The sequence below is a fragment of the Alexandromys fortis genome, unplaced genomic scaffold (assembly GCF_014885135.2).
Source record: "Alexandromys fortis isolate MF-2015 unplaced genomic scaffold, M_Fortis_MF-2015_v1.1 scaffold_19, whole genome shotgun sequence".
Classification (NCBI taxonomy): domain Eukaryota; kingdom Metazoa; phylum Chordata; class Mammalia; order Rodentia; family Cricetidae; genus Alexandromys; species Alexandromys fortis.
In genome coordinates this window covers 6,405,135-6,415,817 of record NW_026067890.1, presented here as the reverse complement: position 1 = coordinate 6,415,817, position 10,683 = coordinate 6,405,135, and the positions used below count along the sequence as shown (strand labels likewise).

The 10,683-nt window shown below is 46.7% G+C and overlaps 1 protein-coding gene across 2 annotated transcripts in view; it reads left to right on the top strand.

The window, feature by feature from the left end:
- The window catches only part of Slc44a3 (solute carrier family 44 member 3), a 66,793-nt gene that overhangs the window by 533 nt on the left and 55,577 nt on the right, over positions 1-10,683 (top strand). For both annotated transcript variants that reach the window (XM_050134256.1, XM_050134177.1), the window contains exons 2-5: positions 3-110; positions 3,661-3,803; positions 5,105-5,241; positions 6,086-6,179. In XM_050134256.1, the coding sequence (XP_049990213.1) occupies positions 3-110; positions 3,661-3,803; positions 5,105-5,241; positions 6,086-6,179 (482 nt within the window). The remainder of the gene's footprint in view (positions 1-2; positions 111-3,660; positions 3,804-5,104; positions 5,242-6,085; positions 6,180-10,683) is intronic.

Here is a 10,683-nt window from a genome sequence, read left to right as displayed (position 1 = left end):
AGGTTTCCGCAGAGAAAACACCCGGGCAGCGCGAGTGGCGACCCCAGATTTATAGGAAATGCACAGATACGGCGTGGCTGGTCCTGTTCTTTCTCTTTTGGACTGGTTTGGTAAGTACGGCTGCTTGGCAGGCATAAGGCCCCCTTGTGTGTGTCCAGACGCAAATATCTCTTACATGTTCATGCTGCAAGGACAAACTTGTGCCCAGAATGACCAGGAGTTAGGAAATTCTTATTCTGGGATTTCAAAAGCTCCTAAACTGTCTGAGGAGGCTGTCTTCTTGCAGTAGACAGGGATGTTTTGGGTCTCCAGTAGGAAATGGAGAATCTGTTCGCAGCGGAGTCTTTTTCTTGGTGAGGGCGAGGTGAATTCCTTTGCTCTCCAAGCTCTCAGAGTAGAAGTCCATCAACACCCACCATGTCCCGCAGTCATATATTCCTCAACGTTTGCTGTTTCCTAACAAAGGGAAAAATCGCAAAAAGCCTAGGAATTTTTTTTTAACTGTGTGCATACAGAGAGACACACACGAACACATGTGCACGTCCTTGGCCTACTGTGCTCAGCAATTTGATGCTGCAAACCATCACATCCTGTCAGGTACACGTGATTGGTGGCAGACCCTGTCACACCAATCCTGAGAGCCTCTTGGAGCTGAATCTTGAGTCTTAGAGCCTCAGTCACCTTTTTCAAAGGCTGTGTTGATGAAGTCGGAGCATGCTATATGCTGCCCAGTAAATGATTAACTCCCAGTGCCCTATATTATCTACCTAATAGCAATTGCCTCCTTTGAAAAGACTGTTTGAGTTCACCCTGAAATGCCACATTTGTTCTTCCTGAGTAAAGAAGGCATGTATTCAGTTTTTAATTTTCCAACTGGTTTTGCATAGCTCGACTTGGTTAGAAACACAGTAAAAGGCTGGGCCTAGGGGTGTTGCTGCTGCTGCTGTTTTACCGAACTCTCCTCGAGGAGCCTGACAAAGGCTGTGTATACCAAGTCTTATTACCTTCCCCAGCAAGGGTTGCTGGTCTCCCCCACTTTAGGTAAATACAGGGAGCAGCTGTCTCTCCAGTGTCTGCCTTTGACCTTGGGCTGTTAATGTTATTTAATGATCCTCCATGACTCCGGCTCTCAGGCGGGCAGCTGCTAGGAAGAAGATCATAGATGGCCCTTCACGGCCTCAAGAATTATGAGCTGACCAAGACATTGCATGTCCTGAGCTGGAAACTGCAGAGAAAGTACACTCTGTTCGCAGGATAAATCTAAAGGTTTCTGTGTGCCCGGATTCTCTTTACTGCATTTAGTCCTAAGAGTTCTTTCCTAGGTGACTGGCTGCTTCCAGCTTCTGCAAAGTTTTTAGCTACAGATACCTATTTAAAGCGGAACAAGGTGTGTGTGGGGTGTGTGTGTGTGTGTGCGCGCGCGCGCGTGTGTGCTCATTCACTCTTCCACCTCTGGGCCCCGTGATGGATATACCAGCTGACCAAGTGTAGGACAAGATCATTATTGATGTCACTGCCCTCAGCCGGGGCTGGTCAAAGAAGCAGAGTGGGGGGAGAGGTTGCCAGACTAGCAAGCAACACTGGTCCCCTCAGATAGAAAGAGCACCAGCCTGTCCTTGTCTTACACCCACAATCAGAAAACAGGCTGGAAGCTCTGACCAAGCCTGGCCTATACTTACCGTCCAGTGTCCTCTCCCACATCGCCCTTTCCTAGTTCCCTTTCGAGACTCCCACTTCCCAGACCCAGCTTAGAGTGACTTCATCTGAAGCAACAGCACGCTAACACACACACTTCCTACACTGCTGATGTTGGAGTCTGGGCTCTGAGGCCGGGAGCTCACCAGCCTCACCTGAGCAAAGAAAATCAGGCCACGGGAGCGGTGAAGGAAAGTGGACAGAAGATGGACATGCCAAGGGCATTTAGGCACACTGAACCACACTTCCGTGTACTTCCGGGTGACCCTAACTCTTTGCAGAGGTGACCTGTACATCCCAAAAATCTCACTAGCTAAACTGAGGAGGAACTTGAGAAGTAAGAAGGGACAAGGGTCCCCTCCCTCACGTGGGGTACAGTTGATAAGTCCTGTTCCTTTGGGGGCTGAAAAGTACTTCCCCTAAACCTCTTTGCTCAACCCTCCCCAAGGGTAGTGCCATCAGTAATAACAATCCTGGGGGCTGAATTTTGGGGTAGACACCAGGTTGTGTTTATCTTTGTGTCCTCCCTAACAGTCTCTGGCATCCCTGAGCACTTGAGGAATATTTAATACTATTGTTTGTTGTGGTCGTTGTTGTGAGACAGGGTTTCACGTAGCCGGGGGTTGACCTTGAACTCATTCTGCCACCAAGGCTGGTCTTGAATTCCCCCACCCTCCACCCTCTGCCTCCTGAGAGCTGGGGTTTCAGGCATGCACCACCTGCTCACCTGTTATTATTTTATTTCAAAGCTGACAATGAATGCAGGAACCCCGGAAGTATGTTGGCTTTAGGGCAGTGTCACTTTGGAACTTGTGGCCATCCCTTATGTTAGTGGATAGCGTCCCACAACCTCTGGCCCTCAATAAGCTTGCGAGTATCACGAACTTTTAGGTGGCTTTCTATATGTAGTAGATCAGGAAACTTATCCCCGCTCTGAGTTTGTGTTGTAAGAAGAAGCCTTGGCAGTGGACAAACAGGCATGTAAGGATGTTGCAGTGGTTTGGACTGAAGTTTCAGATATTCCACGTTTCCTATAAAACTGGATTTACAGAATAACAGTAACAATGACAACAAAATAATGAAAAACACCTTTTGATTGCAAGATGCCCTTGCCAAATAGAATCCTGAGATTCCTTTTTTTCTCCTAAGTTCTTTACTTGGTGAATTTTAAACAAATAACCCAAATATGCCTTCAGCCTTGTGAGTTGATGTATGTTGACTGTAAAGCCTTGATAGAATTCTCTACAACTTTTTAAAAAGTAAGATAAAAATAACATTTTTAAGGAAAGGTGGATGCCTGATAGCTCAGGCAGTAAGTGTTGGCATTGCGAGTTAGGGGACCTGAATTTGATCAGGGGAGGAGACAGATGAAGACAGATGCTTAGGGCTCACTGGCTAGCCAGCCTAACCTACTTGGTGAGTTTCAAGCCAGCCAAATTGTGTCTCAAAAGACCAAAGTGGATGCCGTCTGCAGAGCAACAGCCAAAGTTGTTTTCTGACTTCCACACATAGGCATGCACGCATGCATGGGCACCCACACATGCAACCATCCCCATCCCTACACATATATACACGGGAAAATATTAGCACAGTCTCGATGCACTTCCACAACCCAGACAGGCTGAAGGGATAAAATGGAAACTATCCCAGTCAAGTTTGGTTGAAAAAAATTTCACAGAGTGATGACCTCTTGAAGAAACCAGAGGAGGTGAGAGAAGAAAGAGCCAAAGAGGGCAAAGTCTGTGTGTTTCAGGGCGCCCTCCCTGCTCACGGCTACACCAGCGTTCGCCATGCTGGACCCTACCTTCGTGGATGGAATCGCTGCTAAGGGCAGGAGGGACTGAGGAGCTATAATGACTCCTCCCTTGTCGGCTTGGGTTTCACACCAGCATCTCCAGGGATGTGAGGGGCTGTGGTTTCCTCCCTGTGGCCAGGCAGTCATCGTATGCCCCTGGGTTTTGCCAGGTGTTCATCATGGGCTACTCGGTGGTGGCTGGAGCAGCGGGAAGACTCCTCTTCGGCTATGACAGCTTCGGCAATGTCTGTGGCAAGAGGAACTCCCCAGTGGAAGGGGCCCCCCTCTCAGGGCAGGACATGACCCTCAAAAAGTAAGTCTTGTGAGTTAGTTAGGTCTCTTACCTAGAGGGGGGCTGTATTCCAAAACTTCGCATTTGTTTAAGAGCGTGGGCAACTTTCCCAATTTGGAAAGGAGGCGGCGTGTGCAAGTGAGGGAGCAAGCAGTAGAATCAGCCAGTTCTGGGTTCGCATTCAGCCTCCACCATTTCTCGGCTCTGTGACCTGGAGCAGAGTCCCTAGCCTCTCTGAGGCCAATCTATTTACATTGGTAACGACGCCTGTCTTTCCAGGCTGTGTTAATGCTCCCCCAAGACTTCATGAAGTAAAGCAGATGTTCACTGTGCCCACGCCAAGGGCTCAGCAGCAGACAGGCAGCTGTGCATTTTGCATTCTGCTTGGGGGTGGGAGAGGGCAGGTGAACCGGTGGTTTCCTGGGTTGGGAAAGGAGGGGGAATGAGGAGCTTGTCTCTCGGAACAGTTTCCACGGACTGGTGATGAGACAGGTCCCACAGACCCATCTGTGCGCTTTGTGCCCCCAACTGTGTGCTGGAAATGATCAAGGAGGCAAACTGGATGTATATTTTAACACTATTCTAGATTTTTAAACAAAATAAAGTCTTTGCGTGTTGTTCACGCATGAAATCCATCCCACCGTTTCTCTGGTACAGGGGAAGAGATCTTCCATGGTCAGTGGAGGGAGAGTGACTTCTAGACCCCTTCACTAGGCGTTCCCCTCCCAGTCAGACCCCAGGCGCTCTTCCCCTGCGTTCCTGTGACTTTAGCCACCTATATCAGCCTTGGTTTGCAGGGCAGGGGCAGCAAGCTGCCACCGACTGCACATGACACACTGATGGCCACAGCCAGCTCTGGGCCCAGCAGCTGAAGGTCACCTGGCTCTGCTGGCCCTTGTGCTGCTTTAATTCCCCAGCCTCAGCTCCTTCCTTCCCACCATTGCTTCCCTGAGCTCCACTCTTCTCTGAAACATTTGAACACTTTAGAGTGGTTTCCGTTAAGTCGCTCATGTGTCCGTTTCTAACACACCATGAGCAGTTTAACCTCCCTTCTCTTCCTCGGTGACATCTCAGGTGACTCCTGCCATCTCCCCCGCTTCTCAGATGCAGAGCCTAGAGAAGGAGAGGTTTGTCACGCTTGGATATGGTTCGCAAGATGCCTCCAGTTGGTGTGATAATGTTCAGTTATTCGGGAGCATTTGGCTACAAAAGTTTGCCTTGGTCGTTTCCCCTTACGATGGTACAGGCTACATTTTCAAAGCCCACCGTTAAACCAATGGGTCTCTGTGGTCTGAGACATGCTTTGTTTCCTCCATGTGTAGACACGTGTTCTTCATGAATGCCTGCGACCTGGAAGTCAAAGACCAGTGGCTTGGTCCCACAGCCCTCTGTGTGTCCAGCTGTCCCGAGAAGCAGCTGGACACCCTGGAAGAGGTCCAGCTCTTCGCCGACATCAATGGTAGGTGCTGAGGGCCCACTCTTCCCTGTATCACCCTGTGTAGCCGTAGGGTCCTATAGGGTCCCAGATAGATAGCGTAATACCCTGAAGCAACCTGTAGGTCCCAGATAGATAGTGTAGTTCACCCTGAAGCGACACTCTCTGAAAAGGTAGGAATTAGGCTTCTCTGCAGGCGCCTCTCACTTAGAAAGGACCAGAAGTGTTTCTTCAGGAACTCATTCAATGTCACCTGAGGCTTTCCGCACTTCTTTGAACCCCCTGGGTGTGGTCACTGCCCAAGGCAGTAAAAGGTCAACCTTAGAGACTTTGAAGGCGACAGCAGACGCAGGGCCCTGAGGCTCTAATTCAGATCACCCCTGTGGAGGTTTTTTGTTGAAGTTGTCAGAGTCGTTGAGTGCTTTCACTGACAGAAGGAGTCAGAAGTTGAGAACTAAAACCACTTGGGCCAGACAGTTCAGACTTAACGTTAATTTTAAAAGGAAAGCAAAAAAACAAAATTGAGGCAACCTGATTGTGAATTTTATCTATCTGAAAAAAATGGAGTGTGAGATCTTAAAAAATATTTTCAAAGCTGGCTTAAAAATCTCAACCTCCTAAAATAAACCATCTTTAAATAACCTTCAAATAATTTTAATGCCAAACTTATGATTTAGAGTATTAAATTTGGGGGTTTGGAGGGAAAGAGACCCCGAGGCCACCTCAGATGGCACACCAACAGTGTGCAGCTCATCTCTTTTCCAAGTCAGCTCCTTCCTGATTTGGTGAAGTGGCCATGGCTTCTTTTCTGGCTTCCCAAGGAAGACGGATGCAAAGCAATAGCCTAGTGTATGTGTTCTGATTTCAGGGTCTTTCCTGTGTGTCTATAGCTTGAACTCCTTCAACTATACCCAGAGTCCAAATGCAGATACACTGTGTCCCAGGCTCCCTGTTCCTCCAAGGTAAGGGCTTATGTGCACAAGGCATTCGGGATTTGGTGCTGTCTGTTCCTCCTCTAAACACTATTAAAAATATAAGGGAGATGCAAGGTGTGGCTCATAATCAGGAACAGACAAAGAGGGACTATGTAATATATATATATAATAGATAACGGCTAAATAAGGGGGGAAATCAGCAGAAAATAAGAGTACATGTAGTCTTCACACACTAGTGCTGGACTGGAGAGGTGGCTCACCTCAAGGCACTTGCCCCAAAGCCTGGTGACCCGAGTTTCATGCCCAGGACCCGCATGATATGAGGAGAGACCCCACTCCTGAAAATCATCCCCCAACCCCCTCCCTCTCTCTATATATATACATTCATACATCATAGTGCATGGGCATACACGTTACACACAATAGAATGTAATAATTCTTTAGAGGCAGCAAAAACATGTGTACGGTATTATAATATATGTGTTTATATTGTAATATAAATGATATTATGCATTATTACCAAACGAATGGTGTTTATGAAGGGGCTAGTGTACATCTTTCCTCCTCCAGTTCTTTGTTATCATTAAGGAGAATCATTGACATTCACTTTTTTATTATAACCAAAATTGTTAGTCTTTATTGTTCAAGACTACGCCATAAGAAATAGCCCTGGGGGTTTGGCAAGATGGCTCAGAGGTTAAGGGCACTTGTTCCTCTTGCAGAGGACCTGGATTCTATTCCCAAAATTCACATTGTGTCTCATAGCCATCTGTAACTCCAGTCCCAGGAGATCCAACATGCCCTTCTGGCATGGACTCACACCAGACACACATGTGGTGCACTTACATACATACATACATACACGCAAGCAAAACACTCAGAAAACAATTCTTTAGAAAATTCAATGTGTTCAGGTTAAATTTATCAGAATTTTACATAAAGTTGTACATTAAGGTTTAAAGAGCTGATTATGTATTTTTAAAAGCAAGAAATAGTCCTGGAAGGGGAAGGTCAAGCAGGCTCCACGCTTGTCTTTTAGGGAACACACAAGCACAGGTCCTTCTGAATATCCTGGGGGACTCCTCTTGCTCGCCAGGGTCTTACTCTCCCCTGGCTTGCTGCAGGCAGTTAGTAAGTACTGACTGAGCCGTAAGGGAGCAGGCCTGGTGAGAGTGGCTCCCATCTGCCCCGTGGCAAAGGCTAAGGCATGGGCAGGGTGCTCTGGTGTGCTAAAGAAAGCTTGTTGAGTTTGCACCGCCATTCTTTTGGAAAATATAATGTGTTTACAATAAATAAGTACTTCTGAAAAAAAGTCCCTGAGGAACAACAATTTAAGTAAAACAAGACATTACCTTGACCAGTTTATACAGTGTTGATGCAACTTTGGCTTGGGACCCACAAAATCAAGTATATTCTGTCACAGCCTGGCACACTCATACCTTCATATGTTGGTGTGTAAAACAAATAGAAAGGTCACAGAAAGACCTCCTCTTATTGCATATGAGTCATGGGATGGTTCTTATTCCAGAGAAGGTTTGAAAAACACGTATATTTATATGGACAGCCAGTAAACATTTCAGCTCGCAGAGGCGAGGGACTCAAAAGCTCCCACTCCTAGCTGAGGAGCGATTGACAGCGGACAGCTTCTGGAGGAGGGAGAGTCGGTTTGCTTTAAGGGTGTGGCTCCCCCATAGATGGACTACACACTTCAGTGGGTGGTCCCTCATCTAGAAATACGTGGTCAGCACAAATTGGACTCCATGGATTTAAAAAAAAAAAAAGGAGTTGGGGTAAACAAGACCAAAATACATTCCTCACAGAATTAATAAAAATATTGTATTAAAAATAATCACTGCTGGGTTGTGGTGGCAAATGTTTTTAATCCCAGCATTTGGAGGCAGAGGCAGGAAGATCTAGATCTGAGTTCGAGGCCAGCCTGGTCTACAGAGCAAGTTTCAGGACAGCCAGGGCTACACAGAGAAAGCCTGTCTCGGGGAAAGACAATCAGCAAATCCTCTAACAGGTTGTGAAAACAATTTGAAAACCACCAATCTTGCAAGTAAGTCCTAAAGGCGACGAGCGGGATGGAATGCATCGGGGTCAGGATGGAATCCGCCAGTGAAGGATTCTTTTCTAAATTCTGCAGAAGAGCTTATGTAATCCACTTTCCCACGGCATCTTATTTTTTTATTATGGTTATTGTTGCTTATCTTGATAAAACATAACTGAACCAGAAAAAACAACTAGAACATTTTAGTGACTGAACTAAAATCATGTAATGCTTGGACAGAAAGATATTGATGTTAGGAGCAATGTGAGTATACCTGCATAAAGAATTGGAGGAAGTGTGTGTGTGTGTATGCATGTGTGCATCATGCGTGACGTGTGTGCATGCATGTGTGAAGTGTGTGTGTGCATCGTGTGTGATATGTTTGTGCATGCATGTGTGAAGTGTGCGCGCGTGTGCATCATGCATGACATGTGTGCATGTGTGTGTGAAGTGTGTGTGCATCATGTGTGACATGCTTGTGCATGTGTGAGTGAAGTGTGTGCATGCGTGTGTGAAGTGTGTGCGCATCATGAGTGACGTGTGCTTGCATGCGTGCATGAAGTGTGTGTGCATCGTGCGTGATGTGTGTGTGCGTGTTTGTACATGTGTGAGTGAAGTGTATGCTTGTGTGTGATGCGTGTGTGTGCACACGTGAGCATGGGGAGGCCAGAGCACACCCTCAGGGGTCGTACTCTGAAACACCATCCACCTCTTAGAGACAGGGTCTGCTGGCCTGGAGCTCACCGGTTAGGCACTGTCTCCATCTTTCCCATACTGGGATTACCAAAACACCCAGCATTTTTGCACAAATATAGGGGAAGCCAGCCCTTTTATTTATAAGGCAAGCTCTGTCCTATAGACTAAGTCGCCTCCTCCCAATCAACCCTGACAATGAAATTTGTTAAGGTTTCCACTTAAACAGAGTCCGATCTGCCGTCCTCTTTCTTTAGCTGGGACGGCAGCCATGACTCCATGGGAAAGTTACGTGGAGCTACCGAACAACTGCGTGTCTATGGAGCTCTTCCTCCTGCTTGGTTCCTTTTCTAAGCTCCTGACAAGTACTAGCCCACAGGGGCCTCGCAGAGTGTCTGTGCTGTAGATATTACTTTATAGATGAGAAAACTGATCAGAGAAAGGTTGAGCCCATACAATGAGCAGGGAGGAAAACAGGCATTCAAAACCAAGCAGCGTCCATATTGGGTTCCATTACTCAGAATAGGCAGTCAAGGCTAGACTGGACAACCTGCGAATGCTTCCTTAGGCTCACAGCAAACTAGGAAGGAAAAATGTCACCACCTCTCCTGCCTCTGAAGCCAACCCCAGCCTTTCCACCCTCAAGTGCAAACCTTGCCAGCACTAACTTTCTGAGTGCAGACAGAAGTACTGATTGATTAGCCTTTTTTTTGGACAAAGCGGGGGAGACAGAAATAGGCTTGAGGGCACCGTTTCCTTTTCCTGCACAAGCAAGCATTTGTTTAAGGTGGAAATTATCATATTTATCGTGGAAGAGCTGTGCCAAGCCTTTAAAAGCTGCAAAACATGAGAAGTGTGGCTATAGAGCCAGACCATTCTCTAAACACTTCTTCTGACTACATCAATTGTTTCTTCTGCTTGTGTCGAGTGTGGAAGGTGTAACACAGCCTTTTAAAGCAGTGGCTGAATTTTGAGAAGGCATAGGCACTCATGCATGAGCTTTGACAGGCAATGAAAAGGGACTACGGAAGAAAACAAACAAAAGAAAAACAACCTTTTTCCCTTTGGTGCTTAACATACTACTTTATTTTGAGTCTCCTGTGCATTTAAGGTTTGGAGTTCTCCCCCACACTCTTGCCTCCCACTCAATTCGTTTCTGGCCTCCTGCTTGACAGTGTGTTGTTGGCTTGGGTGAAATCCGCATACAGATGTCCATACATATATCTGGGCGGCCCTCCGGACTACTTTCTGAAAGTTGGAGTGATTTTGCTAGTGGTGATGAAAGGCAGCCGTGTGGAAGAAACCTCAGGCTGTGAGCTAATGCATCTCTGGCCAAGTCAGTGATGGGCGTTTTCAGTGGACAGCTAAGCAGCCTGACGGCACTTGGGGAGTTAGTACTGGCAAGGTCTGCACTTGAGGGTGGAAAGATTGGCACTGGCTTCAGAGGTAGAAGAGGTGGTGACCTCAGGACATATGATATGGCATATTTTCCCTTTGCTAACACACGTTAGCAAAGCTACATGCATAAAATTAAGGTCTGATGAAGAATAATGTTTTGATCAAAAGAATAAAATAGCATTAAGTCTGTGTTTGTTCTTAGGTTTTTGAAACCCCGATGAAATTTCAGAATATATTTGCTTTTAAAATACTTCCAATTTATTGGTGCTGTGAAACTCTTCAGGGTCAGAAAAGCAAAAGAAATTAGAGGTTTAGAAATCGGAAATCAGGAGAAAATTGCTGGTCTGCAGAGGGCATGATTACAGACCTGGGAAGCTCAGATAACTAACT